This window comes from Cavia porcellus, unplaced genomic scaffold, assembly GCF_034190915.1.
Source record: "Cavia porcellus strain 051 isolate PalLab524CR breed Dunkin Hartley unplaced genomic scaffold, mCavPor4.1 scaffold_25, whole genome shotgun sequence".
In the NCBI taxonomy this organism is placed as follows: domain Eukaryota; kingdom Metazoa; phylum Chordata; class Mammalia; order Rodentia; family Caviidae; genus Cavia; species Cavia porcellus.
This window is the reverse complement of record NW_026947508.1, coordinates 27,126,442-27,153,047: the sequence shown is the minus strand read 5'-3', so window position 1 is coordinate 27,153,047 and position 26,606 is coordinate 27,126,442. Positions and strand designations below refer to the sequence as shown.

At 45.7% G+C, this 26,606-nt stretch overlaps 2 protein-coding genes across 6 annotated transcripts in view; both read left to right on the top strand.

Annotated features, from left to right (window-relative positions):
- Positions 1–16,907, top strand: part of Dlgap3 (DLG associated protein 3) — a 59,924-nt gene extending 43,017 nt beyond the window's left edge. For all 3 annotated transcript variants that reach the window (XM_063236040.1, XM_003471475.5, XM_063236041.1), the window contains 4 exons: positions 13,443–13,927; positions 14,845–14,936; positions 15,250–15,393; positions 16,048–16,907. In XM_063236040.1, coding sequence (XP_063092110.1) covers positions 13,443–13,927; positions 14,845–14,936; positions 15,250–15,393; positions 16,048–16,266 — 940 coding nt within the window. In that variant the 3' untranslated portion in view covers positions 16,267–16,907. The remainder of the gene's footprint in view (positions 1–13,442; positions 13,928–14,844; positions 14,937–15,249; positions 15,394–16,047) is intronic.
- Positions 16,908–20,846: 3,939 nt separating this feature from the next.
- Smim12 (small integral membrane protein 12) lies at positions 20,847–24,710 on the top strand. Of its 3 annotated transcripts, none has more exons than XM_063236042.1 (2): positions 20,847–21,011; positions 23,783–24,710. In XM_063236042.1, exon 2 carries the CDS (start codon positions 23,788–23,790, stop codon positions 24,064–24,066), a length of 279 nt encoding a protein of 92 aa, XP_063092112.1. In that variant the 5' UTR covers positions 20,847–21,011; positions 23,783–23,787; the 3' UTR covers positions 24,067–24,710. The 3 variants fall into 3 exon arrangements, with proteins under 3 accessions (XP_063092112.1, XP_005004275.1, XP_005004274.1); XM_005004218.4 differs by lacking the exon at positions 20,847–21,011 and adding an exon at positions 21,018–21,226; XM_005004217.4 differs by lacking the exon at positions 20,847–21,011 and adding an exon at positions 21,021–21,267.
- Positions 24,711–26,606: the final 1,896 nt, after the last annotated feature.

Below are 26,606 nucleotides of genomic sequence, written 5' to 3'. Positions count from 1 at the left end.
TCTCGTGCTCATTGACAGACAGAAGATGGATGGTGGTTAGGGAAGGAGAGGTAGGGAAAGGTAATACATAGGTGACGAAAAGGCCTCTAACAATTGTCCTTTACAGGGGATAACAGCATTCTGCGAGTCCCTCGTTACATCCTGCAGAGTACAAGTATATAAGCTCAAAAAGAAACAGATAAACAGAAAGATTGCCTCTCACAGGCCCCTGGCAGATATAACACTCCTCCTCACTTGGCTCACATAGGCATTTAACCAGTCGGGGGTACCTATTATATACCCGAGTTGCTGGTGTACCTGAGATAGAATTACCAGCAGCCACAAGCCTGGCATTAGGTGGCCTCAGAAACACTGCTTCCTTAACTTCCAGCTGAAGAATTAGCATTTTGAGCTCTGGAGGGAATGCTGGAAAGATTCTTCTCTGTTCTTGTGTACCTCTGGGGAGACATCTTCTTTAATGCCAGGTAGCAGTGCCACAGTGGCCTATCCACCCTCTGGGCTGCAATGCTACCAGGCCAGTGGCCCCAACTTTGATGTCTAGGGACTTTCTGGGGCAGACCATGGTCATCTGAGTTGTTCAGGCCATACTACTATTGGAGTCAAACTGGTGCAACAGTAACAGTCATCTAAGCTTCCCCAGCTTCCATTGTTGAGCCTTGTGACTGTCCCAAAACTATCCCAGCCATTCTAGGAACTGTCTTATATGTGTGTCAGATCAAATCTTTTGGGGGTTCTTGTGTAAGTCACCATTTTTCTCCATTCCTGCTCCAACTCCTTCAAATTCCACATGCTGCTGATCCAGTAAATGTCTCCATAGAGGGTGAAATGGTGCCCTTGTTGCCCCATTACTCCTAAAGCTTCTGTCATTACAGAAGATTATAAAAAGTGGCACTCTGTGACAAACTCAATTTGCAAATCGGTAACTTGAGTTCTTGGTAGCATTCTGCAGAAGTGGGTGCACCTTCCCTGGCTCGATGGTGCTTGTGGGTCATAAACCAAGCCTGAGTGTCCTCACAGACTCCTTTGGGAGGCTTTGGGCCCCTCATCCAGATAGATCCTTAGGAGTTTCATCTGTTCCTCCTGGCAAGCCTAAATCCTGGAAAGAGTGCGGCAGGCACGGCCATTTCTTTACTGATTGATTCAGTAAATACTTAAGTGTTCGTTGTATGGCAGCTCTGGTATACTGTGTTAAGTGCTTGGAAGACATGACTCTTGCTCTCACAGAAGTTATGGTCTAGAAGGAAATTGAGGTAATAAATAACTTGCAAGTAAAAATAGGGTTACATTTTATGGTAACATATGTAAGGGGGTATTACTGCATATCATGGTGAGAATATGAAGACAAGGAGATAAAAAGGCTTTATTTGAATTAAGCAGTGGTGTTTAAGCTGATGCTTGAGAACATTCAAGTGATGATTGGAAGGGTTTTCTAGGGAGAGACAATGGCATATGTAGAGACAGGGGCAGGAAAAACTGAAGGCAGATTCGTGCAGCTTGTGTGGAGTGGGGTGAGGGAGTGGTGAGAGTGAATTAGAGAATTCCAGAGGCCAGGTCATGCCAAGCATCAGCATGATAAAGAACTGGAATCTAATTATAAGTAATGAGTAGCTATTAAAAGGTTAAAGAAAGAGTATGACATGCTCTAATTTATGTTTACAAAAGATCACTAGCTCTGAATGTAGAATGAATTTGAGAGAAGTAATAGTGGAAATGAAAAGGCCAATAAGGATGATTTTTCATGATCCAGGAGAAAGGCAATGGTGTTTCCCACTGTGGTGACTGTATGATTGGGGTCTTTCTTTCCTAGTGTATTTTATAATTGGATACAGCTGGGATATGGGGCCACTATTAAATTTTGTATATTGATATTTTATTGAGCAATCTTGCTGCTCTCTCTTCAGGTCTCATGTTATCTGAAAATCATGATGGGTTTTCTATATAATCAGTTATTTTTTTGCAAATAGAGTATTTCTTCTTTTCTTTTTACTTCTGATATTAGGGGCTTAATCCAGTCCCCAGGTGAGCTACATTCCCTAGATCTTTTTATTTTTATTTATTTATTTATTTATTTATTTATTTATTTATTTATTTTGAGACAGAGTCTCACTAAGTGCACAAGCTGGCCTTGAGCTTGTGATTTACCTGTTTTAATCTTCCAAATAGCTGGGATTATAGGCTAGGATATTGCTTTTTACTTATATTCTTAAATGCATTTATCTTACAATACTTTGAATAGTACTTCCAATTCATTGTTGAGTGGTAGCATGTTTATTTCTTTCTTGATTTTAGAAAATATACTTCTCTAAACCAGGCGTGGTGGCACATGCCTGTAATCTCAGCACTCGGGAGCTTGAGACAGGAGGTTTGTTGCAAGTTCAAGGCCAGGCTGGGCTACAAAGTGAGCTCAAAGTCAGCCTGAACTGCATAGTGAGACCCTGTCACACACACACAAAAAAAGATAAACTCCTCAAAATGATGTTTGTGATAAATTATATCATGTTAAGGAATTCCCTTCCATTCATAGTTGACTTTTATTTTGTTTGTTTTTTTGTGGTGCTGAGGATTGAACTCAGGACCTTGCACATGCTAGGCAAGTACTCTACCAGTGAGCTACATCCCAGCCCATTTTCATATTTTTAAATAGAAAATGTGAGTGGAATTTTGTTGAACACTTTTCCACAGTCTATCAAGATGCTCATAGATTTCCTACTCGCATGTACAATGTGGTGCATTATACGAATAAAATTTCTGTATTGGAGCATTCTTTCAGTCCTGGAATAAATTGCTTGATTCTATTATCAGATTGGATTAAATTTGACCAACAGGCCACAATAATATCTTACACAAGCGTATTTATTTCTCATTAAATATATGAATATTTGGCTAGCCTGGATAGGGAGGTGCAGTGTGAGAACCCCGGCTCTTTCTCTTTTGCTGCTGTCCCAGTTTTTGTGTATCACCTTACAGTCTATCCATGTAACTGAAGTTCAGGCTCTACCTGTAGTGTCTGCATTCTGAACAATGAGAAAGAGGAAGTGAAAAGAAGGGATGTATTTCTTCCTTTTTAAAAGACTTCTTCAAAGTATACAAAATACTTACACATATATCACAGTGGCTATAACCACATTACTTGTTGGCATCTAGCTGCAAGGGAGGCTGTGGAGTGTGTGGTCTTGTAGTTGGAAGCAATGTGCAAGATACAGAGTACATAGATAAAAATTAGGGTTCTTATAGCTAGAGACAAAGACAAGGATGGATATATGAAGCGTTAGCAATTTTTATCAGAGTTTTGCTATATTATTTTTGCATGCATTGCCAGATTTTTGAATACATAACAGCCTATTAAACATTAACTTTCAGTATTTCTTTTTTCTTTTCCTTCTTTCCTGTCTTCTTTCCTTCCTTGATTCTTTCCTTTCAGTAAAACCCAGGGCCTTCACACAGATCTACATAATGACCCTGCTTTTTTAAAATTTTGAGACAGGTTCTCACTAAATTGATCAGGCTAGCTTTCAATTTGTAATTCTCCTGACTCTGGCTCCCAAAGTAGCTTAGATTACAGGCATGTGCTATTCATCCAACTCATTTTTCTCATTTGTCTAACACGTGCTTTTAGGTATAAATTCTCTTTTAACTATAGTGCTTTAGCTGCATCTCAGAAGTTTTAAGATTTCATATTTTTAATTGTTTAATTTAAAATAGTCTGATTTTCTTTTTAACCTATAACTTGTTTTTAAAAATTTTTGGTAGGTTTTTTTAAAGTTCCCAAATATAATTATTTTCTTTTATTTTGGAGGCTGCCTTTTTTTTATGGGTATTTGAATTTGTTACATGTGGTCACAGTATGTATTCCTTAGACTAGTTGAGGCTTTTTTCTATCATTTTTGTTATTTATATTGTATATCATACATATGATCAGATGTAGAATTTATATCCTTTTTCTTCTTTGTATGTTTAATCTACCAGTTGTGAGAGAGGTGTTTTAAAAACATCTCACTGTAGCTGGGGATTTAGCTCAGCGGCATAAGCGCCTGCCTTGCAAGCAGGCAGTCGTGAGTTTGATCCCTGGTACCAATAAAAAAGAAAAAGACAAAAAAAAAAGTCTCACTGTGATTTTGGATGTGATTTTCCCTGATAACTTTATTTTTTCTTGAGTTTGGTAGTGCACTGTTTATAACCATTCAAGCTTATAGTTATTGTGTCTTCTCAGTGAATTAGTTCTTTTATCAAGAAATAGGCTGCTTTTTATACTTTTACTGTCCTACCCTCTTGTGTTTAAGAAGTATTGCTTGTGGCTGGAAATGTAGCTCAGTGGCAGAGTGCCTGCTGCCTAGCGTGTGGGAGCTCCTGAGTTCATTCCTCAGTGCCAACCAGCCACCTACCCCACCTAACAAAAAAAAAGAAAAGAAAAGGAGAGATAGGTGTGTTGCTTTTAAACAATGTGTAGCTAGGATTTGGTAGACATAAGTCCAGTTATATATTTTAATACTAATTTATTTTGAGTTATTGCTATAATTTCTGTAAGACATTTAATAGTTTTTCTTGCTTTTATCTTCTGTAATTTTTTTCTGTCTTCTGCTGAACTGATCAGATTTGCTTTATTTTTCCTTTTTTCTCCATTGATTTGGAAGTTTACATTTCTTAAATAATGACTTCTCTTACAAATGTGACAAATACACTTAATTTTGCATTTTTCTAAAAATACCTAAAATTAGTATTTTTATCCCTCTTAAGTATACTTTGATTTTCTTCTTAGCTTCCTCCTCCCGTCTTCCACATTATATTTATTGAGTACTTTGATTATACCTCTTTAAAGGCTCAGCTAAATCAGTTGTTGTTATAGCTATTATGGTTTAATAATGTAGATTTGCAAACATATTTGAACAGTTTGCATGTTCGCTGCTGTTTGTTACTGCCCACTCCTTCCACATGGGCTCAGTTTCCATCATACTGCAGTACTGCTTCAGCTTGGGACCAGCTTTAAGGTTAACTTCTCAGCTTGAAGTTTCTGGGTTTCCCTGGTAGTACACACTTGAACCCCACACCTACACACAATACTGACTTAATGTTCTGATTTCCCAGCATCCTACTTGCAGGCCACATTCCTGAATCACTGGCACGTGTTTTTCTAGTTCCAGTGTGTAAACAAAACAGACCCTTCTTGGCTGCAGGCTTTATGCACTGTCTCCTTCCAGCTCCTGGTGATGCTTAGGCAGGGAGAGGTCACTCCTCTCACTTGGTATTCCCGTCCAGCCTCTAGCATATGTCTGGCTGAAATTCCTGGGGCTCCCTTGGCTTAGATGCCCTCTCACTACTTAGATTTTGATCTTCCTTTTTGCGTCTGATACCTGAAAGTGACTCTTTCCTAGTTTCAAGATTGGAGTTGTAGCAAAACCACTTTTTGGTTTTATTTTATCCATCTTTTCTGTGCATTTGAGGTGTGGGTGGGAGCTTACAAAGTTGGTTTGACCTACTACATTGATCATTTGTCTCCATTAGGCTGATAGCAGCAGATGCGTGGAAAAGAGTCTGAGGTGACAAGCATTTTGGAATATGGGGCAGGGCTGGGGAGGGCAGGGACAGGCAGAGAACGTGGTCTTCCTTGCACTCATGGAAGTGCTTGGGAAGGTCTTGATGCGGTGGGCTGAGGAGGAGAGCTGTTGTTGAGCAAGGGTCTGAAGCACTGGATTGCCTGGCACAGGTGATCACACTGGGAATTCAGAGGGAGTGACAGGTGGGGAGAGGAGAATCTGGCCCAGCTCTCTGGCCAGGTTCCCTCACTTGTCTGCTGAAGGCATTCTTAGTTATACACCTGCAGTCCTTGCTGTCCCTTCTGTCCCTGGCTTTAAGACTGACTCACCACACACCATGCCCCAACTGGTACATAAAAGCAAGCCATGAATTCTAGCAGCCTTGCTAGGCAAACATCCAGGACTTGTACCCCGACCCAGTGCCACTCATTTTCTTGTAACTTGGTCTTTACTCCTGTCTTACTTGTTTGTACTTTGGTTTTAAAAATTACTGGACAAAGACTAAGGCAGAAGGGTTGCAAGTTTGAGCTCAGCTCGGGCAACTTAGTAAGACCCTGTTTCCAAATTAAAAATTTAAAAAAGGGAGGGCTGGGGATTTAGCTCAGCGGCATAAGCGCCTGCCTGGCAAGCGTGAAGTAGTGAGTTCGATCCCTGGTACCAAAAAAAAAAAAAAAGTGAGTAAAATTTTAAAAAGGGAAGGGATAGGGATGTAGCTCAATGTGAACACCCTGGGTTCTATAGCAGGTACCAAATAATAATAATAATTAGTAATAATGATGATAATGTAACAATAACAACAACAACAATAATAATAATATAGCTGGGTAGTACTCAGGAGGCTGAGGAAGTAAGATTGCTTGCTCAAGGCCAGCCTGGGTAGTTTAGTGAGATTCTGCCTCAAAATAGAAGAAAAAAGCTAAAAGTATAGTTCCATGGTAGAGAACCTGGCATGTACGAGACCCTGGGGTTGATCTCTAGTAGTGAAAAAAAAATTGCTGGACAGGAAAGGCATGTTATTTTTGCCTTTCAGGTTGTTCCCTGCTGACCTTTTGGGTGGAGTTCAGACTTCTGGCTGCTTATATCTGGGAGTTATCCATAGATCCTTGTAGCTGTCCGCCGGTGATGACTCGGCTTAGAAATGCACAGGGTTGTGAGCTGCATCAATTCTGTCTGCACTGCGCCTCTTCCCCAGCTTCATTTGCCCACAGATGCCTATTTTCTGTCAAGTGCAGTACTGGGTATTGACAGAGATGAGCACACACAGACACAAGTCCTGGCTTTGAAAGCTTCATACCACATTAATCTAAGAATTGCATAGATAATGTAGAATTAGAGCCCGGGCTATAACTCCTTGTTAGAACACTTCCTAGCACATTGGAGGCCCTGGGTTCAATCCCTAGCACTTCCTCCTTCCCTGAGTAGACTTACAGCTGTGACAAGTACCACAAGGGAGAGGTGTCTGTACCATAAGGGTGTATACTGGAGGTTTTGACCCAGACGGAGAGGTCACTTTCATGGGAAAGTGGCATTTGGATAGACACCTGAGGAGGAACAAAAACCAACTAATTGAAAATAGGAGATAAATATATTCTAGGAAGTGAGAGCAGCATGTGTTAAGGCCTTGTAGTAAGGAAGAACCTACTTAAGAAACAGTGACCAGCCCTGCCTCCAGGTACCCTTACCACACCTGTGTCCTTAGACCAGCACCCTCTGGGCTATAATAAGACATCTAGTGTCCTTGCTGAATATGAGAAAGAGGTCCTAGAAAAGGTGATTACTTTTTACTCCAGTTATCTCTGAACATGGTGATCTCTTGTATCTTCCAACTCTAGATCCATCCCATTAATCCCTTTTTAAAAATTCCAGATCTACCAAAAACAAAACCACTACCAACAAACCCACCAAAACCATCAAGAAACACTAGAATGTCTGGTTAAATTTGATTATTAAGTCAGGCATGGTGGCATTTACCTATAACCCCAGGACTTGGGAGTCTGAAGTAGGAGGATCGCTGTGAGTTTAAGGCTAACCTGTTGTACTTAGTGAGCCCAAGACCAACCTGAATTACATAGTAAGACCTTGTATTAAAAGCTCAAAAAAGAGCCGGGTGTGCCTGTAATCCCAGCACTCGGGAGGCTGAGGCAGGAGGATCATTGTGAGTTCGAGACCAGCCTAGGCTACAAAGTGAGCTCAAAGCCAACCTGAACTGCACAGTGTGACCTTGTCTCAAAAAGACAAAAAAAAGTCAAAAAAGAAAAATTTTGATTATCAGATAAACAAATAAATTATAGTATCAGTATGTCCCATGCAATATTTGTAATATACTTATGCATAAAATAATCTTATTTATCTGAAATTTAATTGAGAGCCCTGTACTTTTCTGAAAATCCTATTTATACCACTTGTGTACATTCAAGGGTATCTGGAAAACTAGGAAGCCTCTCTACCCCTCCCTTAGCATTATGGCCATTTTGACTTTAGGACTTTGGGAAGGCACATGCCTAGAGAAGGAGCCCTTTGAGCCTTGGGCAGGAATCTTCCATTTTCTGAAATTGTGTCCTAACAGCAGTCCTATAAAGGTCTAGTAGCTGAGTGAGCGTAGACCCTGGGTACAGCCACTGCCTCTGCTCCTCAGCCTCTGGCTCCAGGGTGGCTCCTAACTGATGCTCAGGACTCCTCTGAATCTGCACCCAGCATCCCACTTCCCTTGCTGTCACAGTCCTGGGCTGGGATGATGGGCTCAGGACCTCTGCCTGATTGTCTTAGGTACTTTCATAGAGAGGAGCTTTGACAGCAGTGGGTACATTGCTGTGCCTGGCTCAAATGTCACTGCCTCCTCCTCCTCCTCCCCCTGCCAGCCTGCTGCTGATACTCCTAGCCAAACCTCTTGACAATTTGTCGATATTGAGCATTTCTTGGACACTGTGTCCCTTGGGATGATCCGGTTTCTTTCCAGAGGCTTTTATGTTATCCCCAAGAGAGACACCAAAGGAACTTCTCCCCACAGTAACCAGGATAGCAACTTCCACAATCATCAAGATTGCAGTCCTTGTCAGGCTGGCAGCACTGGAGGGGAGGATCGTTTGCAGCCAGCTTAAAAGGCTTGGAAATAGTATATTGTGAATGCATTGTTATGTGTTAGTGATAATTCCCAATGGTTGCTATCCTGTGTTTACAGCTGTTGGTCAAGTGCACAGCAGCTACTGCCAAATCCAGAATGAAATAGGAACACAGGCCCTGTACTTTACTGCCCTGAAAATTCATCTGTTATAGTTAGGATTAGAGTTGACTGTGAGTTACAGAAAACCCCCAAATGACAGTGAGTTAAACATGACTGAAGTTTATTTCCGTCTTACTTAGAAGTCCAGAGGGCTGGTAGGTGTTCTACAGGGTCAGGACCCAGGGTCTTTCTATCTTATTACTTCTCTACCTTTGACCCTGTCTGCAATATCATGTTCTAAAATGGCTACTCGAGGTCCAGCCCTTGTGTCTTTGTTCTGGTTATTAGGTAGGCGGAAGGGACGAAGTAGGACACATTCTTCCTTTCAATAATACTTTTTTTTTTAAGATGCTAGAACTCACACTGAGGGTCTTGTATATGTCAGACGAACACTGTACTCACTGAGCCACAATCCCAAGCCAACAAAATCTTTTCATGAACACTTTCTAGAAGTCATCACTTCTGCTATGGGCTGGAACTTAGCCACATGGCTATACCTATTTGTAAGAGAGACTGGAAAAAGCATCTTTGTCCAAAGTGGCCACGTGTCCAGCCTAAAATTATGGGATTCTGTTACTAAGGAAGAAAGGGAGAATGGATGTTGAGGGATAATTAGTGGTCTCTACATCCTTCCTTCCAGCCAACCAACCAATCAGCCACCTAGCCAACATTTATGTTTGAGGAAATGCCCCATTTAGTGAGAGACAGATATGCAAATAACTCACCACAATACAATGTGAAATAGAGGATAAAAGAGGTTTTGTTCAGAGTGCTATGGGAGAACAGATGGAAATGATCAACAGCAATCACAATAATTAATAACTACAATGCCCTAGCTAGGTTCTCAGAGCTGCATTTGGACTATTGTGTTTGCCCAGCTTCCTTTCTTCACAGTGAGAGCCACCAACTTTCCTCCTTCTCCACAATAGCTAACACAATGGGCAGGCAGGTGCTGTCCCAAGTTCTGTACATACATTATCTCCCGAGCTATTATTCTCACTTATAGAGAATGAAACAAAGCACAAGCCACAGAGCTGGATTTTGAGCACAGGCAGTCTGGTGCTGCTGTCTCCCCTAAAATGGCTTGTTCTCGTTCCTCCCCCCAACCTCCGCAAGTCTCTAACACATCCCCTCTGCAGCCACTCACTGTAATGAAGGAGGTCATCTGGTAGGATCCTGGTCCGCTTCCAGATCAGCTCTCCACTTGCTTGCATCTTTCCCTGCCTCCTCCACCAGCCCTGTATCAGTGACTGGGCATCTGTCTTCCTAAGTGGCTGAAGAAGTGGCCTCTGAGCTAATTTGATCACTTTTTCATCTTAGAAAGTCACTTAACCTCCCTAGGCATCATGTCTCCTCTGTAAGTAGGGATGATTCTGACACTTTTATCATGGGGCTGGTCATGAGGACTGAGCATGTTTATTTATGTAAAGTGCTGTGCTTAGCACATACTAAGAACTCAGAAAACCTTCCTTTGTACTCCTTTTATACTTGGCTCCTTTGGCTATTACTTCTCTTTTCTCTGTCTTCAATTGATTTTTCTTTATAGGTTGTACTAATTTCCTGTTCCTGCATATACCTGGATAATCCAGGATCCTCAGCTTTATCATATCTTACAGTCCCTGTGGCATGAAAGGCAATAGCTTTACACAGTCCAGGGACTAGGACATGGATAATGGCTGGGTGCCATTATCCTGCCACCCCTTTAGGCTTGTTTCCCTCAGGATGTGGCATGTAAGAACCATCCTAAACAAAATACCCCTCTTGTAACAGACGTTGTCTTGCTCTTTTTTGTGTCTCTGCAAGTTCTTTGAAGGAGTTGTGTGCCTGGTGCCCCCTACTTCTTGCTAGCCAGGTGCAGTCTGCATCTGTCCCCACTTGACACCGAGCCTGCTCCCCGACTGCCAAATCAATGGACAACTTTCACTCTTGAGTGGCTTCATTTTCTGTGTTGGCTGCTTGTTTCTTCTTGAGACTTTTCTTCTCCCATTCAGCTTGTAGAGTCTTCATGTCTTCTTCCTTAACCTCTCTGCCCCTGCCTCTCCTCTGTGGGCTATACTGTCTCTCACTGCCTGTGAAATGTCCATGTTCCCCAGGACTTTGGATCTTCAATCCATTGCTTTTTTGGGTGGGGTGGGGTGGGGAGATCTTGTCCTACACTGCTAGTTTCAAATGCCACTCATACAAGGATGACTGGCTCCCACTTGTGCCGTGTGAGACACTGGCCTCTGTCTGGGAGTGTTGGTAAGGACTGTGCTTCCACTAATCTCTTAAGCTTCTCAGCTCCTTCGGGTTTCCCTGAAGCACTCACAGTGAGAGAGCTTGTTGAGGTAGACTTGAAAGCTATGAAGCCTGGGACACTTCGTGCTTCTGTTCCACACTGTGACTCCTAGCAAGATGGAGCATGATTCTCTTAGGACTTACAAGACAAGGTGAGAGGCAGGAAATGCAGTTGTGCCCAGTGACAAATCCATGTTCAAAGAAGCAGCGGGGATGGTGGCTCTTTAGGAGTGCATTTATTGGGGCAAATCCTACCTTTACTTCTGTGGTTTGCAACTGATGAAGCTCTCATGGAGTCACAGGCTAACTGAAGCTCTAGGGCACAAAAATGCTTGTGGAGAGCCAGGGTGCATCTTGATGATATAGGTAGATGGACGAGACTCTTGCCAGAAAGAGATAGCAGTTTAACCAAATGACAAGACTACTTCTGGATGCAAGAAGACTGCTGAGGGATTATGCAGCTGAGAAAGTCATAGGAGCCATGGCAGAAGAGAGGTTTGAGTGAGGAATAGGCAGGGAGGAGAAGGAAGGCCATTTCAAGCAAGGGAATAGGATGTGCAAAGGCTTAGAATCAGAGTCACATGTAATCTGTTTGGGGGATTAGCAGAATATGGGAGAGATAAAGTTAAAGATGAAGACTGAATCCAGAGTATCAGACCACCAGTAAATGCTGGCACAGGAAGTTTGAACTTTATCTTGCTGGCAGTGGGGACTTGTGGGAAGATTTTGAGCAGGGGAATGACTTGGCAGAGTTCAGCTTTGGGAACACTGTTCCAATCTTGGGTAGGAGAGGATTGTTGGTCCTCAGATCTTAAAACATATAAGGTATAATTTTGGAGAGAGAAAATACCTTGACGATTACTGATCAATTCCTATAATTTTATATGTGCATTTTAAGATACATATATGTGTATGTACTTACATGTAATATGTAATCATATATTTTAAATAGATACATATTAGCTGGCCTAATGGAGGACTTCCCAAAGGCATATAGTGACAAAACCAGCACTACAGCTCAGGTCTCCCTCCTGGTCCAGTGCTTTTCCTCTGCATATATTGAGTAAATGCACAAGTGTTTGAAAGGAGGCCAGTCCAATAGTCAAGGCAAATGATGATGCCAATCTGATCAAGGCAGACTCCAAGGTGAAGACCTTGCAGGAGGCAACGAAGACATATTTTCTCTCCATACAGAGGTGGGGGTGGGGACATAGGGCTCTGTGGAGACTGCACATGAGTGCATCTCTCTTTCCTGGGTCCTGCAGCATCCTTCTGGGCCTGGTTTCTATGGCAACAGGCTCCCAGCACGCAGCCCGCCAGCTGGAGGGAAGCAGGCAGGCAGTGAGGAGAGAAGGCCTGGGCGGCATGAGGCAGGCTAAAGTTGTAGGGTTGGGAGAGTCTCCTGGAAAGCTGGCCAGGGTCCTGGAGCTAGCTAGACAAGCTTTTCTCTTTTATCACTAGGCAGAGGTGAAGAAAATTTAGGACCCGTGGGCCTTTGGATTCCTAGGCCTTGAAACTCGTAGTGTGCTCCACTCCTCATACCGTCCGACTCTCACTTCTTTAAGTGCCTCTTAGGGAGCCAATAACTTCTTCATAGAAAAGAGCCCCTACTCTGGACTCTGGGGGAAAAAATAACAAGGGCAGTTGACTTTCTCTTTTGCATAGGATTTGCATATTATTAATTCAAAGAAGAAATCTCCAGGCTCTGTGTCATTCCTGCCAACAACTTAATTCAGCTCCACTGGCACTGGCATGCTGTGTCTGGCCAGGCTCTGGGCTGTGCTGTCAGGGTCCCTAGGGGAAAAGTCCTCCCAGCTGCAGGCCCATTCCATCCGTAGCCACTCCCAGCATCTCTTGCTGTGATGTTCTAACAGCTGATATGGTACAGAGTGTTTGACAGTGGAATCCAGCAGCTCTGAGTCCAAATCCTGGCTCTGCTTCTTTGTAGCTGGATGAGCACGGGCCTTTCTGGGCCTTTAGTGTCCTTATTTCTCTGTAAGGCTGACATAGTGTAAACTAACACAGACATACCATTTAATAGAATACCAAAAACACTTCTGCATTCATCAGTATGGAGCTGCCACCACCCCGGACCTTCCCAGGGTCCCTTTGGTCTGCCCCTTAGTCAGATTCAGCAGGGGTAGCTTTGATACTTTGGTCAGTGTAGGCTTTGACAGTTGTCTACCATCATCTGACCTGGCCATGGAGCAGTGTTTGTCAGATATTTTTACCGTCATCCTCATCTGTTGTTGGTACAATGGGTAGATTAATAGGTGAACCTCAGTTGCAAGTGTGTGAATTAATGGCTCTTCCTTTGTGGCCCTTCTTTTCCTCATCTCCTTCCCTTTTTGTCTGGGGTGGGAGTGAGGGCTGGAATGAGACTGGGCAGAAGGGACAAGTGCCTGTTTCCACAGGCGGGCGAGATTCAAGCGCTCCAACAGCGTGACGGCTGGTGTGCAGGCAGACCTGGAGCTTGAAGGCCTGGCTGGCTTGGCTACAGTGGCCACAGAAGACAAGGCCCTGCAGTTTGGACGCTCCTTCCAGAGGCACGCCTCTGAGCCCCAGCCCGGGCCCCGGGCCCCCACCTACTCAGTCTTCCGTACGGTCCACACGCAGGGCCAGTGGGCCTACCGAGAGGGCTACCCACTGCCGTATGAGCCGCCGGCCACCGATGGGTCGCCAGGCCCTGCCCCCACTCCCACCCCTGGGCCTGGGTCTGGCCGCCGAGACTCCTGGATGGAGCGTGGTTCGCGTAGCCTCCCTGACTCAGGCCGCACATCCCCCTGCCCACGAGATGGCGAGTGGTTCATCAAGATGCTGCGGGCAGAGGTGGAGAAGCTGGAGCACTGGTGCCAGCAGATGGAGCGCGAGGCGGAGGACTATGAGTTGCCAGAGGAGAGTGAGTTGGCAGGCATGGGGTGTGGGCTTCCGTGGGCTTGGGATGGTGTCCGGTGGTGGGGCTCCAGTGGAGCATGACTGGCATGACTCAGCCTTTGCCAGTCCTTCCATATGGGAGCTTACGGACTCCACACTGGTACTAGGGTGTACCCAGAGCTCTTGGGAAGAACAGCTTCAGAGGCCCCAGCTAGGACTGGGGGCATGAACTGGGTAAAAGACTGGATCTTCTAGGAGATGACTACCAGTCCAAATTACCAGGACCAAGGGGACAGGGGGAACTATTCATATGTGGACTAGTATAAGGATCTAGTCTGAAACAGGTGGTAAGACCAGACAAGGCAGGGGAGGGGCAGTTCAAGTCAGATCCTTTTTGATGCAGGTGATAAGGCTCAGCAAAGTGGACATGACCCTGGAATGAAGGAGGGCATGGCCCTTTTCCATCAGTCTAGTCTGGAAGAAATCCTTATGGCAGAATCCCCAGGTTGATGGAATGATGACTAGGTCATGTTCATGAAATTACTTAGTAATTTTTGGTGAGCCAAGGAGGTATGCCCTGATGAATGACACAGTTCAGCCAATGGATGGTCTTTGAGCTGATGCCCTGGCCAGGGATGTAGGGCTAGGCTGGGGCTGGTTTCCATCTGTGCTAACTTGGGAGGCAGGAAGGACACAGGAAGATAAGTGGTCAGTGAATGTAGTAAGTGCTCATGAAGCAAGGGACATCAGAATATTCTGTCCTGGTGAGATGGGACAGAGTTGCATGTCAGGAACTTTAGGGTGAGGTAGAGAAGGGACTGGAGGAGACAGATGCATAAATAATGCAAATAACCAAGAGGTGAAAGTCATCAGGGTGGACTTTCTGGAGGCTGGGGAAGAAGACGTCTTGTTCTTCTCCTTGAATTGCCTTCTTCTCTCCAGTCCTGGAGAAGATCCGAAGTGCAGTGGGCAGCACACAACTTCTCCTGTCCCAGAAGGTCCAGCAGTTCTTCCGGCTGTGTCAGCAAAGCATGGTGAGTCCCACAGGAGTAGAGCCTACTGAGTGTATGCACCTGGCAGGTGCCCCAGTGTGGCTGGGGGGCAAGGGGGGGGGGCAGGTTTTTGATCTTTCAGGAGTCATTTTGAGTGTTGTGCTTGGAGGTGGGGCCAGGTGTTTGTGCTGCCTGAGAGTGAGAGGGCCACTCTCTTTTCTGTCTCCTGTCTTCTAGCCCCACCTCATTCTCCCAGGTTAGGCTTCTTGATGATGAGATCAGATAGGGCTTTTGTGGTTCTGGCTGGGGTCAGACCTCCTTGATAGGGTGCTCCTCATGTCTCCCATTGCTGCAGGACCCCACTGCGTTCCCCGTGCCAACCTTCCAGGACCTGGCGGGTTTCTGGGACCTCCTGCAGCTGTCCATTGAGGATGTAACCCTCAAGTTCTTGGAGCTACAGCAACTCAAGGCCAACAGCTGGAAACTCCTGGAGCCTAAGGTGTGTATGTGTGTGTGTGTGTGGGGGGGGTCTCTTGAGGCCTAGGGGCCACACTCTGGAAAATGCCCTTCCACAGGGAATGTGTTGGGGGCAGAGGTGTGCAGGGGAAGAGACCTGTGTTCAGCAGGGAATAGATGATCATCCTTTTCTGGAATGATCACACTGCTTCCTGGTCTCCATGCATCTCACTACCTAAGCTTCCAGAACTTCCAGAACTTTAGCCAGCTGCAATTTGAAGGAGTAGAGCTAGACTTTCTAGAAGGTCACCTTCAGCTCAGGCTTGGGCACAGAGGGCACAGCCTTGAGCATGCCTCATCTTTTGGCTCACTAGACTTGTCTGTGATGGGTCTCAGAGGCTTGCTGGTGATCCTGTCCCCCTTGCCTGGACTCGATTGGCAGAACGAGAAGGAGACTGGTCTCCAAACTGCACGCTGATGCAAGTAGTTAAGAACGGCTCCACCAGGGGGCGAGCGAATCCATCATGTTTTAAAGATGCAGGGTTTTGACCTTGGGACTTAGGTTGTGCGATCCATGCTTTCCGTTCGCAGCCACCTGATTCCCATTCCCCTGGGAAGCTGGGGCCTGAACCAATCCCGGATGCTGGGGGTGGTCCCGGCTCTGGGGCTCACGGCCGCGCTTTCGCTCTCCCAACAGGAGGAGAAGAAGGTCCCTCCGCCGATACCAAAGAAGCCCTCGCGGGGCCGGGGCGTGCCGGTGAAGGAGCGCTCCCTGGACTCCGTGGACCGGCAGCGGCAGGAAGCGCGCAAGCGGCTCCTGGCGGCTAAGCGCGCTGCCTCCTTCCGCCACAGCTCGGCCACCGAGAGCGCCGACAGCATCGAGATCTACATCCCCGAGGCCCAGACCAGGCTGTGACCCGCCCGGCCCGCCCAGCCCGGCCCGGGCCCGCGGTTTTCTACCCGTACTGTACACCCAGCGTCGAGGTCACTGTGAACGCGGGCAGCCCCATGCGCCCGCCCCGCCGGCACCGCACGCCCTGGCCCCTCCTGCCCGTCACACTCTCGTGGGTTTTTTACCTTCCCGACCCCACGCGAAGGCGCCCAGGTTGGGCCGGGGGCCGTGCCTCTCCACCCCGTGCCCCACACCTGGAAGCCCATCTTCCTGGTCCGACGCTTTGTTCTCACTTTCTCTCCATGGGCACCATCTCTGCCATTATTCTCCTCCATGGGCCAGGCCGGGCCAGGTCCCCCATCTGGGCTCTGCGTCCCCCCAACCCCGCGGGGCTGGGCTTCGTGGGGGATCAAGCTTCGTGGCTTTTTATGAAGACTACCCAACCCCGCCTAGGAGCCTCCTCCACCCTCCCAGGGCTCCACCCTCAACCCTCTGCCCACAGGGCCCAGGGACCACAGTGGCTGGACCAACCCAGGACCAGGGCGCCTGGGCCTCTCCCTGTCCCAGTGGCTGGGGAGGGGAGATGGGGGTTTCCCCTCACCACCCCTGTGGCTGTTCCCACATCCCCTTGAGTATACCAGGAAAAATAAAACCGCAGAACTGCACTCGAGCCACCTGCTCTCTCCAGAAGAGGCTACCTCCACCCACAGGGTGCTGAGAAGGGGCCACCTCTGCCTGGTGTGGGGTGGGGGTACAGAGAAAGGGCCTGGAGACTGCCCTCTTGTTTTGGGGCACAGGGGTTGTCTGAGCTCTTCCTGCTGATGGGCCAGCTTGGAGAAAGGGGATCCAGCCACCATAAGGATCTAGACCTTCCTGGAGGCCTAGAGGAGGCTTTCCTGGAGAAGGGCATTGACCTCTTCACTCCCCATGGTTCAGCCTGGTTCCCTATCTGCCCCTAAGTCCTCCTAGGGTTTCCCCAGAGAGGGAAACAGTAGGACTTAGTGCCTGGTGCGCAGCATGTGCTGGATAAACAGGGAATGTGGTTATTATTAGGTATTGAGAAATATGATTTCTTTCCCCGAGGGCACATTGTTCCTTCTGCTCCAGTCATTCCCAAACAACAGCAGAAAACTTCAGAGGAATGCTGTCACTTTTGATGCCTCCTGTGTGTGGACTTCTTTGGGAAAAGGAGGTAGAACAGAACTTGCTGGGGAAGCCAACCCAAACCTAGTGGTGATGGCTAACGTTATTGAATGCTTAACATGTTTCAGAAAATGGAGGAGTGCTTTATGTGCATGCAGCGCATCCTTATGCCAAGCAAGAAAGCTGAAGCTCAGGGAAGGTTAAGCAACCTGTCCAAGGTCACAAAGCTAGTAGTGGAGCTAGGTCTAAGCCAAATCATGGCTTTTCAGTTCTAAAACCTCCCCAGCCCCAAAAGGAGAGCCTCCTCCAGAAATCCCCCTTTCTAGTCCCTTGGGGTTGATGCCTCACTCTGGCCAGGAGCAAGAAGCCTTCCAGGGGGTCAGTTGCTCTTTGGGACCACGCTGGACCAGCTCATTCTTCCCATTCATTTACCCAGAAAACATTTATTACTGAGGCTACCACTGAGATAGCCCTAAATTATGTAGTTTCTATCCTTTTGGAGCTTATGGTTTTATGGGGGAAACTGACAAATAAACATTGCAGTTAAACATACAAGCCATGAGTGTCAGAAGTCACTAGGTCTTTGTCACAAAAGGAGCACTTGGGACTGGGAAAAATGTCCCAAGATCAAGGAGCAGTGGTGCAAAGACCAGGAGAAGAAAAGCCACTGGGAGTATGGGGACTTGATCACGTCAACTTCCAGTCCTGGTGGGGAGATTGGGTCTGAAGCTTGGGTAGAGTCATGGCAAGGGTCTGAACTGGAGTGGTGTAAACATTTCTTACAGGCTGGCTTGGCAGCTGCTTCTGGAAAGCAAAATATTGTGTACGTATACACTCATGAGCTCACAGCAAGGGCTCCTATGTAGTTTGAATTCCCAAAAGCAAATCAGCTTGGAGCTGATCCCATAAAGATTCCTGGGCCTGGTCCAAGCCGTTAGCGAATAAACTCTGTGCTGAATGAGTTTCTAACAAGTGCTTCAGGTGATTCTGATGCGCAGCCAGGTTTGGGAATGGAGTGGATGGTAGTGGCTTCCTCTAGTAATGCTCACTGGTCTGTTTCCCATGGACTTGCCAAGTGAGGCCTGGGCCACTTTAGTTCGCTGAGATTTCCTCATCTCTAAAATTGGCACATGAATGAGTTTTAAACTAGATAATACTTAGAGCAATCCCACGAAGAAACTGAGGCTCGGAGAAGTTAAGCTACTTACCCAAATGTCACAGTGAAAAACGTGGTTGAGACTAAGTTTAGTCTTCTATAGCATACAGTTCTTAAATCTTTCTCAGAAACTGGGCTGGGTTTCTTGGAGTCATAAGGTAGGTGCAAATTACAGAGGAATGATCAGCACCTGTAACCACTACAAGCATGATGTTTAAAATCTCTCTTGACTGTTCTGATTGTGTGTGTGTGTGTGTGTGTGTGTGTGTGTGTGTGCACGTAGGTATCTAGTCCTTGTGGTCTGAGTGTGGCCTTAGCCAGGCACATGAACAGAAAGTTATGGAAGGCCCACTATCCCAGAGGGCCTGCAGATATAGGAGGAAGGGTCCTCTAGCAATCAGAGTGTCTTAAGTCTATTCTGTGCTACTATGATAGAATACCTCAGACTAGGTAGTTGCCTCACAGCTGTGCCTGCTGGGAAGTCCAAAATCAAGATACCTAAAAACAGGGCTTGGTGACCTATAGTTCCAGCTTCTTGGGAGGGTGGGCAGGAGGGTCATTTGAGGTGACAGACTAGGACAGTTATGTGAAGTTCATGGAGTTATAGACAGAAGGACCCATGAGAGGGTCAAACTAGAGATTTCATGGTTTTATTTAAATTTCTGAAAGACCTTTTGGTCAGAAGAATGGAAACGGACTGGAGGGGGCAATGGGAAGACAGGAAAACCATCACGAGAAGTGCTAAAGTGGTCCAGGTAAGAGAAAATGATGCTGACCTTGGGAAACATTTAGGCATAGATTCCACAAGGTAGATCTGGGGAACTATGCAGAAAGAAAGCCTTGAAGATATCATTCACGGTTTTGGTTTAATGAATAACCAAAAATGGACATAGAACATTGCAGAAGGAGGAATGAATTTAGGGAATACTTAACATGTCAGTAACCATTTACTGAACATTTATTGAGGTGTCAAGTACTTTGTCAAGCACTATATACACATGAAGATGATTTAATACAACAATTCTAGAGGTGAATCCTATTGTCTTTCAAAACAGCGTAAGTAGCTTTTCTGGGATCAGCAGAGTCAGAAGTTGAAGCCATGAACATCTGGTTTCCAGGTCTGGACTTGAGTCCTACTCAGGTCTGCTTGAGGGAACTACTTAGTACTCAAGAAGCAGCTCAAGGGCTGGTTCCTCTAGGGAGCCTTCTCATTTTTCCTGGCTGGGCGTCACATTTCTTACACTAAGGTGATGTGTTGTAGATGTATCTGCTTACTCTTCAGTGACAGAACTGAGGACAGGAATGGTCCCAGCCATGTTTACATCCCCAATTAGCACACGTTGATTGTCTGGCTGAATGCTAGGCATTCTATTCTTGTTTCCTCTCTACATATTCAATGTACAAGCAAATCAGTTCTGCTAAAAATAGTCTCCTACATATGTCTTCATGCTGTTTTCTCTTCATCTTTGCTAGCAAGCTTAACTTTGAGTTCTTTGCAATAATAGAGGAAGGGTCTGTAACCTGATAATGTGACCTAGAACACGTCCTATGAAGGTGACCCATGAGCTTGAAAAAAACAAGCTATTTTGGTAAAGAAAGGTGGGAAGACTACTCTGGGTAGATGCAAAAGGTAAATCAAGGCACAGACATTAAGTCTGGAATGTGGATGAGGGTAGGGAGAAATTAGTTATGTGTTACCGAAGATGAGGAAATATGTCAGGCTGAGATCAGGAGAATGAGGCTAACAAGGGAGGGCCAGGTGGGGTATTAAGGAGACTGAGCGCTGGGGCCTTTTTGGTACTTGGTAAAATAGACTGTGGAAGCACAGAGTAGGGAGTGAATACTTATATTTCAGAGCTCATATAAAACAGATTTTACTATAGTTCAATTATCAGTAGACTTGCAATAGCTATCATCTATTTCTGCGCCTGCCGTGTGCCTAGCACAGTACTTTACGTACATGATCTCATCTAATCCTCAAAATATCCCTGCTACATGAATGTTATTGTCTCTACACAGAACAAGGGCGGCTCAGATAGATTAATAGCGTTCTCAAGGTGACACAAGTAGAAAGTTAGCTAGGCTCCAAAAAGGTTTTAAAGCACTAGATTACACGCGGCTAAGGAAAGCTTCTTCTAGGGATCATATCTTATGTTTCTGAGTATCCTACTTAGGTTTTACGAGACGCCTAATAAGTGTCAGTTAAATAAGTGAATAGATGATTTTTCATTTTCTTCGAGAAACGCGCGTGGCGACATCGCTGGAGAACCTCCTAGACGCCAGGGGGCGCTGCACAACTTCAGGCCCGCAGGCCTGGTTGCGGACGTCTAGCTTCCTCTCATCCCTTGACCGGAGCTCGGCGGTTCCCTGCGCTCCGAGGAAGCGCGGCCGCTGGGAGCGGAGACTTCCGCGCTCCCGGTTGGCGGGCGGAGAGCTGAGGCGGGGCCGAGGAGTGCAGGCTGGGCCGCAGGTGAGCGTGGGTCGGGAGCGCCGTTCCCTGCCCTGGAGGGGCTGTCGGGGCCGCCTGTCTTTGGCGACGGTTTCCGGCAGTAACTTCTGAGTTAGGAGAGGAGGGACAGAGTGCCCGCTGCGTCCCGAGCCGGGCCGGGCAGTGTCCTTGCCTCCCGGCGCTCCGTTGCCCGACTGGTCTCCTGTGGCCACTTCGTCTAGGCCGCGGGCACCTGAGTGAGTGCGGGTGTGGCTGAGGCTGAGTATGGTGGGATGAGGTAAGGGGACTGGACGCCCGGCGGCCGAGGGAGGGCAGCGGATTGAACCCTGACCTTGCGCTCCTCTCTCGGAATTGGGCTCCAGTGACAGTCGGGGTAGATCCTCCCACTTTCCCAGGCCCCCTATTCCTTTTAGGAAATCTCGAATTTGATAGCGAGGCTTCCAGTCCGAAGGACAGGTTTCCCTGCTGCCCAGTTGCCTACTACTGGACGATTTAGCAGGCTCCCTCCATGCCAGGCTGGAAACAGGCGTCACAGAGTTTGCAATACACTTTTGCCTCCTTCATTTTTATAATTCTGGGAATGACTTAGTGGAGTTCTAGCTTCTCGTAATCAGCAAAGGCATCTGCTGGTGGATGACTGCTGTGGTTTTACACTAGTGAGTTACTTGAGTTGTCATTCATTCGTTCAATAGACTTTTTTAGCAGTCTGTGCCAGAAAGGGTGGGAGAAGGCGGGGCGTGGTGACACACCCCTGTAATCCCGGGTTTGAGGCCAGTTTGGGCTACAGAGTTCAAGGCCAATCTGAACTGGTAGTGAGACCCGGTCTCAGACCACAAACCAACCAACCAACCAGAAAGGGTGGGAGGGGCAGGGAGCTGGTTAGGATGAAGTGGGCTCAGTAGACTTGAGCCTTCTTTTGGCACTTTATGATGTATTGAGAAATGCAGACAAGTAAAATAATCCAGCACAGTGCCTGACTTTGAGAAAATGATAATATGTTTTGAATATCAGTGTTAAATAAATAAATGCTTATTTGAAAATGAATATAAGCCAGGGACCCTAGTTGTGGACTGATGTTTAATATGTTTTAAGACAGAAAATTATATGGAGAGTTGCTGTTTAGGAAAGAGACAAATACCTTAAAAGGCAGGGAATAAAACAGGAATTCTTCAGGAGTGCCTTTTACTGTCTACATCTTAGAATTTCACAGATCTCTCAGTATAATCTCTCAGAATTTTTATGAAAGTGGAAGCTCTTCTAGGTAGTAAGATGCTAAGCTAGTGGGAGGAAATATACACGAGGTTCTTTCTTAAGTCCAGAATTTGGACAGAAGCCACGTATCTATCTGCAGTGTACAGGCTTTGGAGAGGTCTGGGCCTAAAATCAGTGAGTCTGTTGCTTTTAGTAATCTTGGGCAAGTTAACATTGTCTTTGTGGCCATATACAAAAATTTGCCGTAGTAATTTGTATATCATGTAGGTGTTGTCAGGGTCAGATGATAACTAATGTGAAAACTGTGTAGGCCTGATGCTAAGACAAAGCATTAGGAATAGGACAGGGGAGACTTGAAGCTCCTGCAGTTTTTCTTCCTTCACCTTTAGGATAGTCCATTATCGGCTTAGGTCCACAGAACACTTGAATTCTTCCAAAGAGAATTGGAACCTCTTAGGGCAGACATGAGGATGAAAAAAGTGTATAAAGTATGTGTAAAGTACTTAGCCTAAGGCATAGCATGTATTAAGTGCTCAGTAAATGGTAGCTATCATGATGACTGTGAATGGTCTTTGATAATTGTTAATAATGATAATAATCATTTGTGACTAAAGAACCGTTAGAGTGGCCCAGTTTCTGTGTTTTTACATTACTTTGTTCTGCTTTATTTCAGAAGACAGTTTCACTCTCTCACATCCTACCATGGCTTGTATAGTGGTTTTTATAGAGAATGTCCAATTTTCAAGTCCAGGGACCCTAGAATGTCCAGAGTATATCTAATGGTTTGTCTTAAGTTTAGGAGTTTACTATGCAAATGTAAGGATATAGGTTTGGTTAAAGATAGTATATTTTATAAGTGGTTTGACTAACAGATTTATAACTATAGGTTACTCCTATACATTGTTAGAAAAGCCAAGTGAAGAATAGAATAAAATCTTTATTTTAGATCCAGAAAAGTGGGCAACCCACTTGGGACCTCTCTCTCAGACAGAAGCTTTCTTTCTCTCAATAAAATATATTCTGCTTTTAAAAAAAAAAAAATCCAGAAAAGGTAAGCCATAGATTATGTGTGAGTTGTTTAAATACACTCCTTATACTTGAGGAAAAGAAATTACTTATTATTGAAGAACCAGGAGATTTACAGTGGGATCGTATGTGGTTCCTGGCTATACTTATGGAGAAATTTTGTGGAACAGGGAAGGGCTTCTTTTCCCTTTCTGAAATGTTGGCAGACTGGAAAGGGAGAGCCAGAGGTCAACAACCTCTATTGGGAAAGGCTCAGAGGTCCCTTTGTGGGGAACACTGCCATATATGGGGACACAATTGTCAAAAGATAATAGTACGTAAAATAGAGATTCTTCTACCTCTGTTAACAATTAAGTCTTCCAGCATTTCCTAGGTTATTTCAGGGACGCAGCTAGTGAATAAAAGAGTACCCTCTTGTACTGATCTGCACAGGGTGACTACTCACTGAGTTGTGCCAGGCTGCCTGTTAAGTGGAGTGCCTTGTGGGTTGTCACATTTTTGGTAGAGGAGCGAGTGATTGTTTCTCCCTAATGCTGTCTTGTGCTCCTCTGCAGATGTCATGTGGCCTGTCCTTTGGACCGTGGTGCGTACCTATGCTCCTTATGTCACATTTCCTGTGGCCTTCGTGGTTGGGGCTGTGGGCTACCACTTGGAATGGTTCATCAGGGGAAAGGATCCCCAGCCTGTGGAAGAAGAGAAGAGCATCTCAGAGCGTCGGGAAGATCGTAAGCTGGATGAACTGCTAGGCAAGGATCACACCCAGGTGCTTAGCCTTAAGGACAAGCTGGAATTTGCCCCTAAATCTGTCCTGAACAGAAACCGCCCAGAGAAGAATTAATGGAAGACTCAAGACCTTATGGTCAACAGGGCTGGGACTGGTCCTGCTGTGATGTCAACTCAGCCCCAGAACATACATCTGATTTGCTTTGCTGCTTATTCTGGTCCCTTCTGCACCCCTCGGCCTCATGTATACTGGCTGCTCCTTAATAGCCAGGGAGACACAAGGAGCAGCTGAGGGCCAGCCAAGAGGAGGGCTAAATCTGTAGCATGGGGTCCACAACTGCTCAGGCTTCCACGCTTCCTCTGATGTACTGCCCAGAGGAGTGCTGTGGACGGACATTGGCTTTCAGTATGCTGGAGAGGTGGTTTGGCCTCAAGTAGGAATGGCTGGGATTTGGGTGTTCCTGTTAGGAGGGTGCACACATGTCTAGTTCCAGTTTGCACTGGAAGAATTCAGAAATCTACCTGGTTCCCTTGACTAGTTTGCCCTATCCTTGGTGTTCATTTTTTCTGAAGTCCTTTTGTTAGCTCAGGAATGGGAATCTCTGGGAAAGGAAAGCATTTTTCCCTTGTCAGTTGCACAGGTTGTTCATGGGGCAGGGAGGGACATGTGCCTGGTGAATTTGCCTGAAAACAGTCACCATCTTCCACCCCTCATCACTGTGTAGTGAAAACCTTGATTAAAGTGGCATCTGAGAACCATTTTGATCGAACCTTGTCTTCTAGATAGTATTTGGGGTAGGACAGCAATTAAGGACTCCGGGACCTGGAAACTTCAATTTTATGAGTGATTGTTGTGCATTCTGGAGGCTCTGGTTCCCAAGAGCCTTCCACTGTCACGGTAAGAGGCAGTAGCTCTTCTGAAGTCTAAAGCTCACAGGTGCACCACCCCGCTTTTCTCCATAATAAAGGTAATATAGGGATTAGAACAAGGTAACCACACTCCCAGCACTGTAATACAACCACTGTGAGAGTTTCGTTATCTTTTCACTACTTTTCTGTGTAGTGTTTTTTTTTTTTTGGTACTAGGGGTTGAACTCACCATGTGCTTGCCAGGCAGGCACTTATGCCACTGAGCTAAATCTCCAACTTCTGTGTAATTTTTAAAGGTAATTATGCCAGGAATATAGCTCAGTGGCACAGCCCCTGCCTGGTAAGTGCAAAGTCCTGATTTTGATTCCTGATACCAAAGGAAAATTAAATTAATTAATATAGGTAGTTATATCACTATATTTTAAATTTTATGTTGCTTTTTCACATTTCTTAAAATAATTTTTCATGTTATCACATGGTCATAATTGTTTTTAATATGTATCTTCTGTAGAATATAGCAAAAATTGAGTTTTAGGTTTCCTTATTGCTGGATATTTGAATTGTTTCTGTTTGTTCCCAAGCTTAAGTACCTCAAGGATTATCGTACATAAGGCTTCTGGAAGAGTGACATGGAACAGTTTTAAGAGGCCATACATACTTGCAGGTGTCTTTCTGAAAGGGTTGGAAGAGTTAATGCTAATTGAGATGTTGCTGGCAAGGGAAGGACAGTGAGCCGAGGGCTGGAAGAGGGAGAAGAGTGTGCTGCCTCATGAAGCAGCCTGGGTTTAGCTAAGTGCAAGGGAAGCACCCACTTTGATCACTGCACAGCGGTGGGAGGCGTTTGCTGTGGCTCCTACCTCAGAATCTCTCTTCCCTGGGGTCTGGTGGCCTTAATGGGGGAGGGGAGAATTCCTGCACAGGTGGAGGTGCCAGCTGTGGAGTGGGCAGTGCTAGAAGAAGAATGCTTCAGTGGTGGCCTGAGGAAAAGATTATGTCCAGTGTCGCTGTGGCCTAGTGAAGAAATTAAGCTGAGTTACTATTGTCCCTTGTGGACTCAATCTGATGAGAGTTGTGCAGGACTGCTACCCAAGGAAGGTGAGATTTCTGGTTCAAAAGGATTGCTAAACTCAAGTTTCTGATTACAGGTTCTGGCCGGTGGCGTTCTGCAGTACCAGGCCAGTGCTGCCACCCTGTGGTGGTCCTGATCATTACTAGGCCTGGGATTGCTTCCATGGGCTAAATCAGAAATAGCAAATCTTTATTCTTCAAGGGATGACAAATGTGCAAAGCGCAGCACTGCCAAGAGGGGGCGGTAGCGATTCAGCTTCCAATTTGTGGGGCATGCTGGGTGGCACTAGTCTTCCCTTAAGAATGCTGAAAGTTCAGTGGAGTTTTAATTATTTTTTTATCTGTGAAACAGGTTAAAAAATGTTGGCTGTTCATTAAAAAAAATCTAAGCATGCTAACATACTTGGGTTACTTTGAACCAGTGGTGGCCAATTTACAGTCCTCAAAAATATCCCTCTTATGCCAGGGTGGTGGTCGTGATGCAACTCAGTGGTAAAAGACTTGTCTAGTGTGTGAGCGATGTCCTGGGTTTGACCCCCCCCCACTTTGACAACAAAAAATATCCCTTTCCTAATGACATCTGAAAGTGACATTTTTTTTTCCTAACAACTTCTCACAGGATTGACTTTCATTGAAAACTCTTTTGGGTGTCCTACACACGTAGTTTTGTGTCAACCTAAGCAAAATATTTGAGGATGGAAAGCCATAGGAACAATA

Bases quoted from the DNA above. Each gene is read 5' to 3' on its own strand.
- Smim12 (XM_063236042.1), top strand. From the start codon at position 23,788: ATGTGGCCTGTCCTTTGGACCGTGGTGCGTACCTATGCTCCTTATGTC.